Consider the following 17,689-nt stretch of genomic DNA (forward strand, 5'->3'; position numbering starts at 1 on the left):
ACTATAAAGTTAAACTATAAGAATAACTTTAAAAGGAAACAGCAAAATAATAAAATGTTTTATGTAGATTGATATCCACCTATCAAATATACAGTAATAGGAGGTAAACAGAAAAGTGTTCATAGAGCAAGAATAGGAAGTTCAGGGCTTCCCTGGTGGCGCAGTGGTTGAGAGTCCGCCTGCTGGTGCAGGGGACACAGGTTCCTGCCCCGGTCCGGGAAGATCCCACATGCTGCAGAGCAGCTAGGCCTGTGAGCCATGGCCGTTGAGCCTGCACATCCAGAGCCTGTGCTCCGCAATGGGAGAGGCCACAACAGTGAGAGGCCCGCGTACCGCAAAAAAAAAAAAAAAAAAGAATAGGAAGTTCACAAAATAATAGAGTTAAAAAAGATAATAAACACAGACACAAATTATTTCATACCATATATTTTGTAGAACACTAAACCAAAGAAACAGGAAGAGTTTGAATCTTGGTATTGGGAATGAATTACAAAGACAGCAAGAAACAATTATGAAAGTACTTTAGATGTTTAGAGGATTTTGAAATGGCGAGATGCATTTGAACACAGGGGTGGCAAAACATTTCTTAGAATGGAATTGTTTTATTCCTAGGGGTGGAGTTGGAAACTACGTAGTCCAACTGCTTCATTGTACACATGGGGTATTGTGAAACTATAACCATTTAGTGGTAATCTTATTAGTGCATCCTGATGGAGCCACCTGTCCCCTGGTATGCATGGAGATGACTTATTTTGTAGCATCGCTGTACTCCACCCCCCTCCAGGTGTCAAAGCAGCTCTTGTTTTCCCCAATTCCTAATTTAATTAGCTTCAGTTTCTTCTTTTGAGTTGGAAACAGACTCATGTACCTCAACCGAGGTTATGACAGATGGCCATGAAAGTACTGGGGTAAGAACCTGGGTGTGTCTGACCTTAGAGATCATGGGGTTTTTTGTTTGTTTGTTTTGTTTAAGCAGTTTTTAAATATGTTTTTTAAATTTACATACAGAAAAATGCACTCATTTTGGTGTATAGTCCTATGAGTTAACTAATGCCTAGAGTTGTGTAACCACCACTACAGTTTAGATGCAGAGCAGTTCTGCTACCCAAAATCATTCCTCATGCTGTCCTTTTGTAGTCAACCTCTCCAGCACCTCAAATACCAGAGAAGCACTCATCTGTTCTTTGTTCCTATACTTTTACGTTTTCCAAAATTTCACATAAATGGAATCATATAATGTGTATTCTTTTGAATCTGCCTTCTTTGACTTAACTTTCTTTGAAAATCATTGATGATGTTGCATGTATCAAGAGCTGCTCTGAACATTTGCACACAGGAGTGGGATTGCTAGGTTGTATGTCAAATGTATGTTAACTCTGTAAGAGATTGTCCAGCTGTTTTCCAAGTGGCTGATTATTTGTATTCCCACCTGCAATGTGTAAGAGTTTTAGTTGCTCTGCATCATCATCAGCACTTGAAATGGTCAGTTGTGTTTTTGTTTTGTTTTATTTTGGGGGCCTTGTTCAACATATTTACTTATGTACAATTTTAAAGTTTGGAGACCACCTACCTTTGGGATGTGGGAGTGTCACATTTACAAATTTCACATATACAATAGTGAATATGTGGATCTCACACTAACTTAGACATCTGTCTTGCTTACTTGTTTGCTTATTTATTTACATTTGCACACTCCAGTTGATTCACACTATTTGCTGAAAATATTATGCTTTCTCAAATCTACTACCTTTCTACCTTTGTCAGAAATCTTTGAGCATATTTGTGTGGGTTTATTTTTAGATTCTACTGTTGTATTGATCTATGTTTCTATCAATACTACACTATCATATTGTCTTAATGTAGTTTCCGAGTGAGTCTTGAAATTAGGTAGTGTGAATCCTCCAGTTTTGTTCTTTCCTTTCTAAATTGTTTTGTTTATTCTCATTCCTTTGCTTGCCATATAAACTTTAGGATCAGCTTGTTCATATCTACAAAAATCCTGCTTGGATATTGATTGGGATTAAATTTTTAAATTTTATCTGCAGATCAATTTGAGGAGAATTGACATCTTAACAATACTCACTTTTCAAATCCAGGAACTCGGTATATCTCTCCATTTATTTTTGCTTTTGGCTGTGTTTGTGTGAGTGTGTGTTACTTTAAGAAGATAAAAGAGGCAGAAAAAATAAATAAGAAGCTCACTATTGTAATGGGTTTTCTTCACATTTTGATCTCTGCCAATCTGCCTATTAGTTTTCACTTTGCACAGTCCTTAGATGGTGGCTTTTTTATTCTTTCCAGGATGGTTAGTTGTGATTAGCAGGAGAGAGAGCCTGTAGTAGGCTTACTCCATCTTCCTCAGCATTGAAAGTCAATTGGTTTTAGTTTTGATTAGCTAACTGCTTCTTGCATGGTGCTGCCATGGATTGTGGAGCACCCAGAACTGGTTTACTTGCTGTTTTTCAGTTTGAATAAACCAACGGTGATGCAGCTTCCTGAAGTCAGGCTTGTTAGATGGGTGTAAAAGATGTTTTCTACATAAAAGTTCAAAGCATTTATCCTGGGGGCATGAGGGTCTGGGAGAGAGGGTAGAACACAGAACCATTGTTTCCTTTTATGTCCAGTAACATTTATTTCGATTCAGGAGCCTCTTCCTTTCTTGATAGTGTCATGATGTGTCATTTAAAAATAAAAGAAATGAAAACTGATGTGACAGTTAGCAGAATCACCAGGATCTGTCTGGGAGCATTTCTTAGCAGGCACTGCCTTGCTGACAAATAACAGGAGTTAGCATATGACTCTGGATCTCACAATATTACCATTTATTTAGCCCCAAAGAAAATACAATTTCCTGTGTCCAAACACATCTCAGCTGACTGATAAACTCCAGCACCTTCCAAACTGTGTTATCTCCCCTAACTCTTAAGAGGGCTTATGTAGCTTCATCTTCTAATAAAGATAATAATCGAATTTTCCATTTTATCTCCAAGAATCAGAAACCACTATGTGTGTTCTCTCAAGCACCATATAAATTGCCTATTTTATTTATGGCCAAGTTTTTAGGCCGTTTGCAACATAGAGACATGTAAAAAATGTATCTGATCCATTTTCTGTTCTCTAGTTATAGAATTCATAAGTCTTCAAGTTAGCTTTTATTATAAATCAGGATGCTATGCTAGAGATCCTCAGACTCATTCTTTAATAAAGCAGAGTGTGCTAGAGCAGTCCAGAGCACTGACTAAAGTAATCCACTCAAGTAAATTTCACCTACAATTTTTTGATATACCTTTAGGATATTAATATTCTTCTGTTAGAATAGAAGTTTGATTCTGTGCTTCTCATTCAGAAGTCAGCTCTACACTGACTTCTGAATGAGATAAAAATTTGTATATTTGTGAAACCAGGGAAAATATTTAAATTTTTTGCTGGAGGATTATACTTTTCCTATGAAGCTATTTAATGTTTTTAGCAGGTAATACCTTGCAAGTCATATTTTAAAATTGCATAGCCAAATTAAGATGTATAAATCTCAGCAAGGGTTGGAAAAACTCAGGGACTTCGCAGAGATTGAAGTGTGTATTTTATCCACAAAAGTAGGCAGGTATGTGCAGAAATCCAATAGGCATACCATATTGGATATCCATTCATTCGTTATTTGTGCCCTAGGACTGTGCTAGCTCTCAGGTTGCAGAGGTGATTAATACATAATTCTAGTTTTGTTTTTTTTTTAAAGCCCTCAAGTAGGGCATTGTGAACTGATATTAAAATAGAATGGTAGTTATCCTTTTCAAATGAATATTTGGTCCTTCATTTAGTCATTCAAATGAGGGTGAAAGAGCAATTACATTGTACCCATAGGCGTCTAATGGAGAAAACATGTCACAATATGTATGTAAATACTTTGTTCATAATTTATAGCTTTTTGTAGTTTACAGATTGCATTTGAGTTATATATTTAATTGTCATAATAATCTTCTGATAGATCAGGGATATATTAAAAGCCCCTTTATAGTTAAGGAACTGAAGTGAAAAGAAGTTATGTAAATTTACTCCTAGAAAGAGCTGGAAAATGCTGGAGCCTGTGACTCCAAGACCAGTGCTCACTTTATAACAACGCACAGTTTCTCAAAACAAAAGAGCCTAGCCTGATGATCCAGAATCCCCAAAATTCTCATGAAATACTAACTGAGCTAATATTTTTTAGATAGGGGGGAAGCTACATTAGTCTCAGTATAAATGTCACCTCCACTAGGAAACTCACTTTGATCAGACAGATTGAGATTCTCATTATAATCTCTTATAATTACTGCTGTAATAAATTAACCACTTTTTACAATTGTATTTATGTTCCACCTAAAACAATCCTGGGTACCGCACTTTAAGACAAATTAATTATTAAATAATTATTTCTTACCATCTTTCTTCCTGAATAATGTGTGATAAATTTCACAAGGATATGCTCTCTTCACTGCTGTATATACTGTGGTGCCCGACACATAGTACGGGCTCAGTAAGAATGGGTTTAGTAAATTAATATTTGCCTATATGTGAATAATATATGTTTTTGGTATTTGGTTGTGTATATTTTCTTGTGAATACTGAAGCGTTTGCCTGTCTCCCAAGTCCATTTATGTACAAAATAACCATTTTTTTTCTTTTATCTTCTCAATTTCACAGGATTATACCTTGACAATGTACTTCCAGCAAGCTTGGAGAGATAAGAGGCTGTCCTATAATGTAATACCTTTAAACTTGACTCTGGACAATAGAGTGGCAGACCAGCTCTGGGTGCCCGATACTTACTTCCTGAACGATAAGAAGTCGTTTGTGCACGGAGTGACTGTCAAGAACCGCATGATCCGCCTGCATCCAGATGGAACGGTCCTTTACGGCCTCAGGTCTGTAGCGTCCATTTCAAAATTGAACCCTTCCTGAACACCGTAGTTACTGTTCTTTTTTGGAGGGGCATATTGTGCTGTTTTCCTTAGTCCTCCTTTAATTCTGCTGATACGCAGTTAAAGCTCCTAGTCAATAGACATCTGAGAGCTCAGTGTTCCATGTTTACAAAGGGACTTATCCCAGCTAAGCCTAAGTTTTTCTGAATTATCTTCCAATATCAGCTGCTGATCCTAAAGCTGCTTCCTTTAAGGAGTAGGGATAAACAATATCAAAATAGCTTAGACACAGGGTGTCTTTAAAGTGGAAAAAAATGATGAGTGCCAAATACTTGTTGGAATGTGGCAGATATTCTGTTTCATAAATTGTTCCTGAGCTCTATGAACTGGGTCTGGTCCTCTGAGAACAGGAAGGCTTTTTTTGCCCTCTTACCTCCAAGGAGCAAGCAGACTTGCAAATAAATAAAGCCATCATCTCGGGTTTATTAATAATGAATTTACACTATTAAATGTATCTTTCTATCAGAGAAGAATTGTGATGCTCTGCTCTTTGGAGGATGAATTGTGAAATATGACAGTTTCTTCTTTTAAAGTTTATTTTGTATTAGATGGTTCCCTGGAAAAAAGATGAAGAAAAAAGATATCTGTCTTACTCTGAAAACATTGCAATGTAAAGAATTCCTCTGCATTATTGGGGAAGACTCTCTATTCTGAAATGTTCAGTTGTCTCTGATATATTCTGTTTTACATAAACATGTGGTGACTTTATCATAATAATGATAATATTATTATTCATTTATTGAACACTTGTTAGGGGTCAGACATTAGTGAGTACACTCCATGTATTATTACAGTTATAATAACTTATAACAACCTCATAAGTTAAAAATGTTATGATCTTTATTTCAAATGAAGACTGGTGTAACTTGTCTAAGATCACAGAGAAAGTAAGCAGTGAAGATGGGACCTGAGTCATGTTCTAAGTTCAGAGCCAGAGCTCTTAACCATTACCCTAGGTTGCCTCTCACTCCCACACTTTTCTTATCTGTTATATCTAATTTTCATTATCTGCTGTGTTCATCGTTCCTGACTAGTGCATTGTCTTAGATCCTTATAAGCCAGCTTCTTTGTTTGTTTATCCTGTTTGTAGAGAAAATGGCATTTGTTTGTCAAGGGAGGGAGGGACTGAGGCCAAGAGAGAGCATGTTTGTATGCTGTGTCAGCCATTGGAAGTAAAGAGATGAATTGGATACAGGCACTGCTCACAGGCCTTAGGGAAAAAGAGAAATAGTGGAAAGATAAAATAAGTTGACTGACAGTGTCTGCAAAGACTCCACCAAAGTGGTGGAATTTGAAAGTATTTATGGAAAGAATTCTCTTAGTAGATACATTGTGCTAAACTTATTGCTTGGAATCCACTACAATTTATTGCTTGTGTCTGTGTTCAATAGTGGCTGCAGTGAAAATATGGTATCACAAAGACTTTGATGAGATGGTGACCACATGGGCAGTGGAGGAATGCAAAGAGGTTGTAGTTCACACATTTTAAGAGTTAAGCACAGAAAGAAGTCAGAATCCTGAAGAAGGCAGAGAGAAGCACAGAAATAATAAGTTACTCATTTGGCAGGGAATGAGCTGGGAGAGGCCTGGGAAGTAGCAAGTTTTGGCTAAGCATCAGACCCAGTGCTGGATACATTTTGCCCATCAAATCTTCACAGCAATCATGTAGACATTACATTGTGTTTTCCTTTTTTTGGTGATACCCACATTTAGAGCAGAGAGCCAGTTGTGTTCTCTTTGTTATACCTAGCACTGACAAAGCACGTACACTGTAAATAAACTCAGTAAAGATTGTCAATGAATTCTGAAAGTACATGTGCAGAGTTGGATGGGTGGGAAAAAATCAACAATCAAATGTCTTTGAGAGGGACAAGAGAGGGCCAATATAGATGATAAACATGGCTTCTAATCATTAAGCCAATAATCAGACAAAAAAAGGTGGTGGCTGTTCATTCTTGTCATTAAGACCAACTGGACACTATTACTGTAAATCATCACCCTCTCAGCCCCACTTCCAATAAGGGCTAACGGCAAAATATGCAGGCTCCTGAACACATCTAACGTGCATAAAATTAACACTCCTGGACAAAGAAGAAGACTCATGGATTGTGATTGTTCTCTCAGTTGTGTAGTTAATCCTGAGTTTGAAATTGATAAGAGGTTTTTCAGGAAATTTGTAAATATCCCATTCCAGTTTTTACTGATAAATAGAACAGTTTATTTCACAGATGAAGTTTAGTGCAGGCCAGATATTCCTTTTCAACAGAAGAAGTTTCATTTGCAATAAAAAGTAAAAGGAATTCAATTAAAATTGCTGCTGTTGGATTGATTCAGACCTACTTAGTTCCTTCTCCTACTTACCCACTCTCCTACCCCAGTCATTCTCTGTTACTGATAGTCTGCTAAGAAATTTATCTTGTTTCTATGTTCAATAGTGACTGCATTCAAACAGCATTTACAATAGTAATAGTATTAATATTAGTAGTTAGTACACATTAAAGGACTTAGCCTGTACGTGTCACTGTGCCAGAGCATTGCTTATATTATCTCATTTAAAATTGACTTTATTCCTACAAAGTGGGCGCTATTGGTTGGTTGGTTTGTTTTTCTGTCTTACATGAAGAAATTAAGGAACTTGTGTACCAAGTTACACAGCTACGGCACCGGAAAGTATAATAGTTTGAATACAAAGATGTTGCTCTTCATTATCATTCTGTCCTACTCCTTAGGTACTGGCAGATGGAAATAAAGAATAGTAGAAATCACCTGAGAGCATGCAAGGGAAAAAAAGAAGGTGAAGAAAAGTGATATGGAAACAGCTTGCATTAGATCCATAGATACAGACTTTGTTCTTGATTGATAGAATAAAGCCCTAGAGAACAGCAGTCCTGAGTTATCTTTGGAAGATGCATCTTTAGGTTCTGAGAGTCACACCATTCCCAGTTTACTAAGGGATGATTTTTGCTGTGTGGAATCCTGGGGCACAGACAAGATCATTGCAAAGAAGTTGGTAAGGGCAAGGTTCATCAGTCAGAATAAGGAGAATTGAAAGGCGATCATGAAGACCTAGACATAGAAAGCTGGTTCAAGGAAGACTTTAAATATAAGGCAGTGACCAATAAATTAGGTAGAACAAGTCCTCTGGGCCGAATGTCATGCATGTTCAAGGCAAAATCCTTTAAGGACTTAAATGCTTCTTCCGTTGAGATGCACAAAGATTGGCAGGGATGAGGGGGCTGGAGGGGAAGTCATTCAGAGAATCTGAGTAAGCCTCTTTTGTAGAGTTTTCTTAGTGAAATTTTTAGGTATTAAAACATATTAAAGATAAAGTAGTATGCAAAATATTAATGCTTGTTGAATTTCATGGTGGGTACATAGGTGTTTGTCATGCTCTTCTTTCAACTTGTCTGTATGTTTGAAAATTTCCATGATAAAATTTGGAAAAGAAAAAATGGCCTAGGAATCTCTGGTTCTATTATCTAAGAAATAGCACTCAAGATTTAAAAGTCTGAAGCCAAAGAATGGTATTTCTGATCTCTTAGAGGTAGAGAATTGCCTGTATGTGACATGTGCTTTTAGTAGCTGTGTCTGAAAATGAGGTCATCTCATCTCAGAGGATGCATACTTAATGGGTGGGATCCATGACCACAGACAACCAGGCTAAGCCATAACCCAGGGAGGAATGCTCATAGCTCTACACTTAAAGCTCGGATAACCTCCTTGTGAAATCATCCTCCTGCAAGGATGTACCCATTGCTTTTGACTGTATAGCAGGAGCTCTGAGTCCACTCATGCTGAAACAGTGTGTTTGGATAGCATGAGTTTTAAGGATAGTGCTCAGCTAATTGACAAACTTGCATTAAGGTAGTTCAGAAAATGAACTTGGGAAGTTCAGAAAATGGAGATTGAGATTTAGAAATATGGGAAATGTTTTAGTTATTGCTGTTATAGGCTAGGTTTTAACAGTTTTCATTCTGATTGGGTTTTTGTTTCCCCATTTCCAAAAACATGGATTAGCAGCTTACTCTCAGTTATTCCATTACTTTTCAGGTTGATAATCATTTTAGAAGGATAGAGTTCTGATGCTGTGAAAAGAGATGAATGGACACAATTGGGCAATGCAACCGACTTCCTTAACAAAGTATTATGATAATGGAACTTGTATTTTCATTTGGACTTTTGTCACTGACCTCTTGTTGAACCTTAAGCATCTTCTTCAGGTTTTAATTTCCTCATATATAAAAAGGGGGGGAGATAAATTAGACAATGTCATTTTAACAACCCAATCATCTTCTGAATCAAATGAGATCAGTGAATGTAAAAAATTTTATAATCTGACATCAGACTGGGAAGTGAAATTATGTATTTCGAGTAGCATAGTAATTGGTAGATAGTAAGTGTGCAGTGTTACTTAATATTTGATAAATGGATGCTGGGGATATTTGATAAATAAACAGTAGGCTGGAACAGAGAAAGGTTTAGATATCAAGGCAGTGATTTTATATTGTAGAATTTTACCCCAGGTATCTTTTCATGATTCTGTAAAGATACTCCTTTGTCTAGAACAAAAAGGACAAGAGAAGCACGAGTGAGCAAGTCTGTTGAAGAGAATGGGAAAGGTCTAGGTCAGGCATGTCTAAAGTGAAAAAGGGGACTACTAAAATACTAAGAGGATTGAAACCTGCAGTGGAGCCAATTATCTCCAGCCATTGCACTGGCAGGCTGAGATGAAGAGGAAGGAAACTAGATGCGTGGCTTGAGACCCAAGTGGCCATGACAGCCTTTAGAAGCTGCCCTGTAGCCCCAAACCCAGTACCTCATTTGTAGCATGGACTCAGTAATTTTCATTTAATCAAGCATTATATAGTTTCTCTTAAACCAGGCCTTTCCTCTTATTCTCATCACGTCTTATCATGCATCTGTTTTCTCAACCTTGTTTAAAGATCTGCAGGAATAATTAAGAAAAGTGATGAATAATGTTGTTTTTCAAGTCTAAGTTTATAGTTTGTGGTTAAAGAGCAATAAAATCCTTAAATATAGATTCTTACCTTCACTCTTGGCTAGTTGATAACTCAGTTATACCAATGTGATCATAAAATAAAATACCTGCTTTCTTTTACGATACTATTTAGATATTTCTGTTAGGAGATATAACTGGAGGTAGGGAAGAATATTTTCTTGGGATGAACCCAGCTGTAGCAGTGGTGACAACAGACTTCTCATTGACTAGGCAGAAGAATTCCTAGCAATTTATAAAGCACATATTCCAAACAGATTATCTGTATTTTATTCCAAAATAAAATTGGCCCAATCAAATTATTTTCAGAACACTTCAAGGAAAAATGTCATAGAAAGTACAGGATTTCTGCTGATGAATTCAACTAAAGCACTAGCCAATAAAAATCAGGTTTAATCTGGTGTTGACATGGCATCATAAAGAATGTTACATAGGTATAATTTAGACTGTTATTTACTTAAAATAGGAGATATTTATTAGATTTCAGAAAGCTAGTGATAACTACACTGATCAGAGAATTAGGAGAGCTGCATTCTAATCTTACATTTAGTAGTTCTTATAATTATTCACTTAAATTATTTCTAAATTTTATTATCACTCCCAAAATCTCAATACCTGTGATTTTGCTAATCTAGGACTTCCACCTTATTATGCATACAGCAGTATTTAATGTGATATTGCAGTGCTTTAGCAATTGTAGTTATCTTCTTGAAAAAAATCTTCTGATTAATTAAGAAGGCAAAAACAAAACCAGTGCATTCAGGTATATAAGAAAACCTGAATTGTCAACTGATGGCACCCTTTCGTGAATGTAAAAATGTATATTTTTTATGAAAATTAGAATGTGAATCCCAATTGGACTGAATATGCTAAGTCATTAACATTATATCATAAGTATTTTAGCACGTTACTAAATTGTTCAACAAAAACATGAAAACAAAACCCATTTCCTCTTATAAGATGTTACATAATTATTATTAAACATTTAGAAAATACAGTTAAGTTATGAAAATATAGCTACCCTTAATCCTATCACCCAGACTTAATCATACCTGCATCTTGCTTTATACTCTTCCAGATATTTTTCTAGTAAAAAAGCATATAGGTAATTTGTCATAAAACAGATTCACATTATACATACAATTTTCTGATCTTATTTTTTTCTTTAACGATGAGTGCACCATAAACATGTTTGCCATATCAATAAAACTCTGCTCACCATCATTATTTAACCATTATAAGACATATTTGGGGTATATTCCTTTATCCAATATAGGATATGGTTTATGGCTTTGACATAAGGTGAAATATGTAGTTATTGCTATAAAATGCAGGACTACTATTTCAAATTTACTTAGTATTTTAGTGACAAACAGGCAAAGCTTTTTGCAACACAATTTGTAATCTTGTATTTGTATTTGTGCTGTTGTAACTTTTGGTGTCATTAGTTAAATAAATGGCTCAGCAGATGTACTGATGCTGATTATTAGGACAGTTCTTATGGAAGGTGTGACTTTCTTACTCTTCTGGTAGTAGTTGACCCATCTAAAAATAGCTGTTTGTCTTTTGGTGTGAGGGGGCAGCCCTTGATTTCATATGTCTGTACACCTCCTATATGTAACATTGGGTCAGAAACATGTCACTTCTGATTAAAGGTTCACAATCTTGAAGAAAGATTCAGCAGGAAGCAGAAGGCAATTCAGCCACCACCCGCTATGTATGTTCTGTCATTGGGAAAATGGCAAAGGATAATGTTAGCCTGTAATGAATTTAGACAGGCAAGGTTTATTAATTGTATCTTCTTCCTCTACTCCTAAAGCTTTACCACAGGGTATGAGGCAAGTGAATAACTGAGTAGCCATCTCACACTGAAATGTAGTCTATTAAAAATTAATATATCAATTTTTTTACTTGGATTTCCTAATTGGTTTAATTCATTTTCATAGAGATATGGAGTGAATACATTTTGTCAAGCAGAACAACAGAGATTTTATTAAGAATATCAGTTCTTCTGGCCAGAGTGTGAGACCCTGTGCTCTAGATTCTCAGTCTTCTAAACAGGAAAAAACACCTTCCATCTACCTCCACCTCCGTGGGAAGAGACACATACATCCTCCTTAAAGAGCTGTAATTAATTTTTTCTTTTTTTGGCTGCGTTGAGTCTTCGTTGCTGCGCGTGGGCTTTTCTCTACTTGTGGCAAGCGGGGGCTACTCTTCGTTGCAGTGGGCGGGCTTCGCATTGCGGTGACTTCTCTCTTGTTGTGGAGCATGGGCTCTAGGCGCACAGGCTTCAGTAGTTTTAGCTCCTGGGCTCTAGAGCGCAGGCTTAGTAGTTGTGGCACACAGGCTTAGTTGCTCTGCAGCATGTGGGATCTTCCCGGACCATGGCTCGAACCCGTGTCTCCTGCATTGGCAGGCGGATTCTTAACCACTGCGCCACCAGGGAAGTCCCTGTAATTAATTTTTAAAAGAAATTTCTTGCCCATTATTTTTCACTATAAAATAAAATTCTTTAGATGAAAAGTGAATGTATTTAGAAGTAATTTCTGTCATCTTCAAGTTTACCTTCTTCATTATCACAGAAAAGAAGAGGGAAGCTCAGAGAGGGAAGTGATTGTGCCTAAATTCACACAGACAGTTGATGGCAAAGCACAGAGCGGGATCCCAACCTCCTGACTCCTAATCCAGGGCTTATTATTGTTCCTGCTGCTGGAGTCATTTGGTTACTTGCCGTCATCATGGTCTGACTAACCTCAGTGAATAAGTCAAATCCAAACTGGAAATAGCAGAATCAGAATGACACCATTAGGTGTAGTCCAGGGCTCTTTTGGTTGCAATATTTTTGCTGGGTTTTTAGATAACAACATTTAAAGAGGAAAAGAAAATCTGCCTGACTTCTTTTTCTCAAATATTACTGACTCATCACATTCTTGTAATCAGTGAGTCTCCTTTGCTACCCTAGTTGTCTTCATGTCCATTGATTTCAGTCCAATGAGAGCTGAATGTGGCAGAACTGAAACCAAAGATATGAAAGATGAGTGGTCAGAGACTCCAGGGGTTTCAAAGCAGGAAAGACACGAGCTGCGTTCCCAATAAAGATATTGAAGACCCAAAGAATGAGTACAGGGTGTCATCGAAGTGGACCTTGTCTGCAAAGAGGAGAAGACCTGAAACCCCTGAGAACACGCCATTCATTGGCTTGCGGATGTATCTGTATACAGCATGGCTATACATAAGTGCATTCAGAAGTAGTACTAGCATGGTCCCGATTTCACTAGGAACGAACCCTCTGGGTCACGAGAGTACTGGCAGCATGGAGAGAAGCCAGATATTTATTTTGTTTTGTCTTGTTTTATTTTATTTTAAGAAAACTATTTTCTAGTGGATGATTAAAACCGTTGCTGTTGTATATGTGCTTGTTTGTGTATATGTATATGTCCCCATTTATAGGTATAAATATGCATATGTATTCATTTATAGATTTGTATTTGTGTGTATATGCATATTATATATATATATATATATATACACACACACACACATATACCTGCAACATTTTTTTCTGTTTGCTTTATATTAAAAATAAAGAAAACAGAAATGACTCCATTAAATCAAACTTGAAACCATGCCTATTATCCTCACCATTAGTTTAAAGATAAAGTTTTCTCTAATCACATTTTGTACATCTTTTGCTCCACCCTGATTTCATGAAATCAGTGAATTTTGTTGGCAGCTTTCACTGGCAACTTGCTTATTAGCAAGTAGGCAAAATATAGGGTTAGACCAGATAGTCTTTGTAATGACTTTACTCATGATAGAGTTTTAATTACACAAAGACCTGTTCAAAACAAATATATCTGAATACTTATTTAGCTGAGACAGTTGAAGTAGTGGTAGTAGTGGTGGTAGTAGTAAAATTTATTGAGTACTTTTTTGTTGTTCATCATACAAATTTACTTACTTTTAACAATTTATTTTAATGAAGTATATTTGATTTCAATGTGTTAATTTCTGCTTTACAGCAAAGTGATATATACATATATACATATACATATATATATATTCTTTTTCATATTCCTTTCCATTACGGTTTATTACAGGGTATTAGATATAGTTCCCTGTGCTATACAGTAGGACCTTGTTGTTTATCCATTCCATATATAATAGTTTGCATTTGCTAATCCCAAACTCCCAATCCATCCCTCCCTGTCCCCGCCCCCGAATCTTGGCAACCACAGGTGTGTTCTCTATGTCTGTGAGTCTGTTTCTGTTTCATACATAAGTTCATGTGTGTCATATTTTAGATTCCACATATAAGTGATATCATATGGTAGTTGTGTTTCTCTTTCTGATTTACTTCACTTAATATGATAATATCTAGGTCCATCCATGTTTCTGCAAATGACATTATTTCATTCTTTTTAATGAATGATTCCATTATTTATATATTCCATTATATATATATATATATATATATATGTATATATATATGTATACCACATCTTCTGTTTCCATTCATCTGTCGATGGACATTCAGGTTGCTTCCATGACCTGGCTATTGTGAATAGTGCTGCTATGAACATAGGGGTGCATGTATCTTTTTGAATTACAGTTCTCTCTGGATATATATGCCCATGAGTGGTATTTCTGGATCATATAGAAGCTCCAGTTTTAGGTTTTTGAGGAATGTCTATACTGTTTTCCATAGCGGCTGCACCAATTTACATTCCTATCAGTAGTGTAGGAGGGTTCCTTTTTCTATTGAGTACCTTCTGTATGTCAAGCCCTGAATTATTTATATTAAACAATCCTGTGAAGCAGGCTACCATCAGTGCCATTTTATAGTTGAGGAAACTCAGGCTTTGGGAAAGTAAGTAACTTTCTAGTGAGTTTCCAGGCTTAGTGTTGAACTCAAAGCCTATGATCTCAGTCACCTTCCCAGAGACTGAGAGAACACTGTCTCTGTCCAGGTAGATGGATACAAAAGACTCTTGGAAAAAGCCGGTACTGAAAACACTGATGGAAGATGAAGAATGGAGAGCCTAAATTCCCAAGGCTCCTGAAAGGAACTTCTAAGAGTCATTCATCTCCCCTCTAGAGAGATTTTTGTGGGCATCATTCTTAAATAGATGAGTATGACTCTCAGTCTTGAATAGGACTCCACAATAGGGACTTGTGCATTGTTTTTGACATTGCTATTCCCATACATATAGGACATAGAGTATGTTCCTCAGGTATAACTAATATCATCACTCCTCCTTTCATCCTTTATTCTTGAATGGATCTCTACTTTGCAACTGTTTAGATGCAGAGAGTTATTTTTGTTTCAATTTTCTGAATACCCAAGTTCAAGGAAAAGCAGCATGCACTACAGTTTGTAACTTGGTGTATAGGGATTTTGAAAATCTCTTCTATTTCAGAATTGTACATCCATATTGTGGAGTTTCAAGAAGGTTACAGACTAGGGAAAAGCAACCACTGTAAGATTTGATTAAGTCTCAATTTAGTTAGCCAGAGATGTAAAACCCTAGTGCATTGAGGAGACACATGGCTGCTGTGGTTTGCAGAGACTCTGAAGGCTGCCTGCAAGTCACCCAGTCCACAAGCTTTCCTGCTGGATTGAAGAAGGTTAATTCTTACTTGTTAATCCAGGAAGGAATGACCCAAGTAACCTGTACACCTTCGTGTCCCAGATTTAAAATACTCTCTCAGTGAGACCCTTGACTCTAACTCTAGCATCAATACTCTCATACTGGAAGGGAAAGCAGAAAGAGTACTGAGCCATTAGACACACCTCTAAATTTCAGACAAGTGGTATCTTTGTCTACTGGCAGAAGACCCCAGAGTACACGGAAGAAAATCTATATTTATTTTCTGGAACAAGTGAAAAATATTTGTTTCACAGATATTCATGTCAGCCTTATTCTCCACGGGCAGAAAAAGAAAGGAAGGAGATAAAACATTACCCAACCTCCGGAAATCACCTCCATATTTTTTTGGTTAAAAGACTTTTGGTAAAAGTTTAATTACTTGATTTACTAAATGGGTGGTAAGGGAGGATTTCTAGCCCATTCCTACCTCTTTGTTCTGGAGGTCACAAATAAAGCAAGCCAGACCACTGTAATAGGTTAATGACTCAAATCACAGTCACCATATTATGAAATGCTCAAGCTATTTTACTTCTGAGAAGTAGCTCATTATCTGCACTCGTATGGACAGAATAAAAGGTACCAAAATGCTAAATGGTCATAAATCCTTGGAGGAAGATTCCAATTCCATGTTGGATTGTTCTCAGTAGCAATAATAGAGAATATAATTAGGACTTTATATTTTAGCAGCTGTAGTACACTGACAACTAAGGGAAAATACTGAAAAGACCAGGAGAGAGACCAACTTCTTCTGGCATGTTTGGAGCCTGGGTTTGGAATCTGACTGCCTTGTTGCAAGGCCTTCCTCTGTCTCTAACTAGCTGTGCTCCATCTTTCTGAGCTTCAGCTCCCTCATCAGGAATATAGGGCTTTATAGTACCCACCTTATAGAATTACTGGGGTGATTAAGCAGACAAATACTTGTAAAGATTTTCGTAAAGTGTTTGGCACATATAAGTTGTTTGTAAAGATTAATTGCTGTTATTAAGATTTCTACATGTATCTAACGTTGGCCTCTTCTGCTGTTTCCCATCCTGATTCATGTGGGATGATATTTGGCAAGAAGGAATGGTGCTGGTAAATCCTTATTATGTACCAACACTGTGCCAGGTTTCGGGGATACACAAAGACAAATGAGACATTCAAAACTTGAGACTCAAAACTTGGAGGTTAGTAGGAGAAGAATATACATAATAGGGAGATGGAAGAGGTAGGATAGGATGGTAGGTAAGAGCCAAGTTCTGGAGTTGGTTCTTACAGGCTTTGTGGCTTTTTAAAAAGTTACCTAACTTTAAACTGAAAATTATAATATCATTTATCTTGCAGGAATATGGTCAAAATTAAATAATATAACCCATGTAAAGTAGCTGGCACACAGTAGGTACCTATTAAGTAATTGTTGTTGTAGTTTATTACTGTAGTTACCAAAATAATCATAATAGTCAAAATTAATTGGGTACATACTGTGTATCAAGTACTGTGCATACATTGCATCTTCTAATCCCCAAATAATCCAATCTGGTAGATACTGATATCCTTCTATCTTTTAAGAGGAAACTGAGCCTTAGACAAATTCAGTAACTTGTTCAAAGCAGTACAAGTATAAGCATCAAAGCTGGGAATAGAATTCAAGCCTGTTTGACTTCAAAGCCCATGCCCTTAGTGCTTTAACAGGTTTAATGTGGAGAAATGACCCAGTGCCTGGGCTGGGAGGTAGCAGAGCGGACATAACATACTCAGAATTTTCATAAGGCTAATAGCTGAATGCAGTTTTTCATTTTGACTACCTAATATTAGAACATTGGTGTAGTGTTCCAAAAGGAAGCTTGAGAAAATACTAGTAGTTCTAATACATGTTTAATGAAACAAAGCCATTGTAGTGAAGTGAATTGCTGGACATTTAATTCATTTACCCCTCTATCTATCCGGTCAACTAGTGAGTGAGCATCTCTTGTTGCTCTAGGTGGGGGATGGGTGTTGCAGGAGTGAATAAGCCAGATATAGACTCTACCTCCAGAAGCTTGTACTTAGAGAAGGAAACATACAAGCCACCATGAAAAAGGATGTTT

At 36.7% G+C, this 17,689-nt stretch overlaps 1 protein-coding gene across 3 annotated transcripts in view; it reads left to right on the forward strand.

Annotated features, from left to right (window-relative positions):
• Nucleotides 1-17,689, forward strand: part of GABRB2 (gamma-aminobutyric acid type A receptor subunit beta2) — a 287,791-nt gene that overhangs the window by 93,842 nt on the left and 176,260 nt on the right. For all 3 annotated transcript variants that reach the window (XM_060092603.1, XM_060092604.1, XM_060092605.1), the window contains exon 4: nt 4,678-4,898. In XM_060092603.1, the coding sequence (XP_059948586.1) occupies nt 4,678-4,898 (221 nt within the window). The remainder of the gene's footprint in view (nt 1-4,677; nt 4,899-17,689) is intronic.

This window comes from Mesoplodon densirostris, chromosome 3 (assembly GCF_025265405.1).
Source record: "Mesoplodon densirostris isolate mMesDen1 chromosome 3, mMesDen1 primary haplotype, whole genome shotgun sequence".
NCBI classification, from domain to species: Eukaryota; Metazoa; Chordata; class Mammalia; order Artiodactyla; family Ziphiidae; genus Mesoplodon; species Mesoplodon densirostris.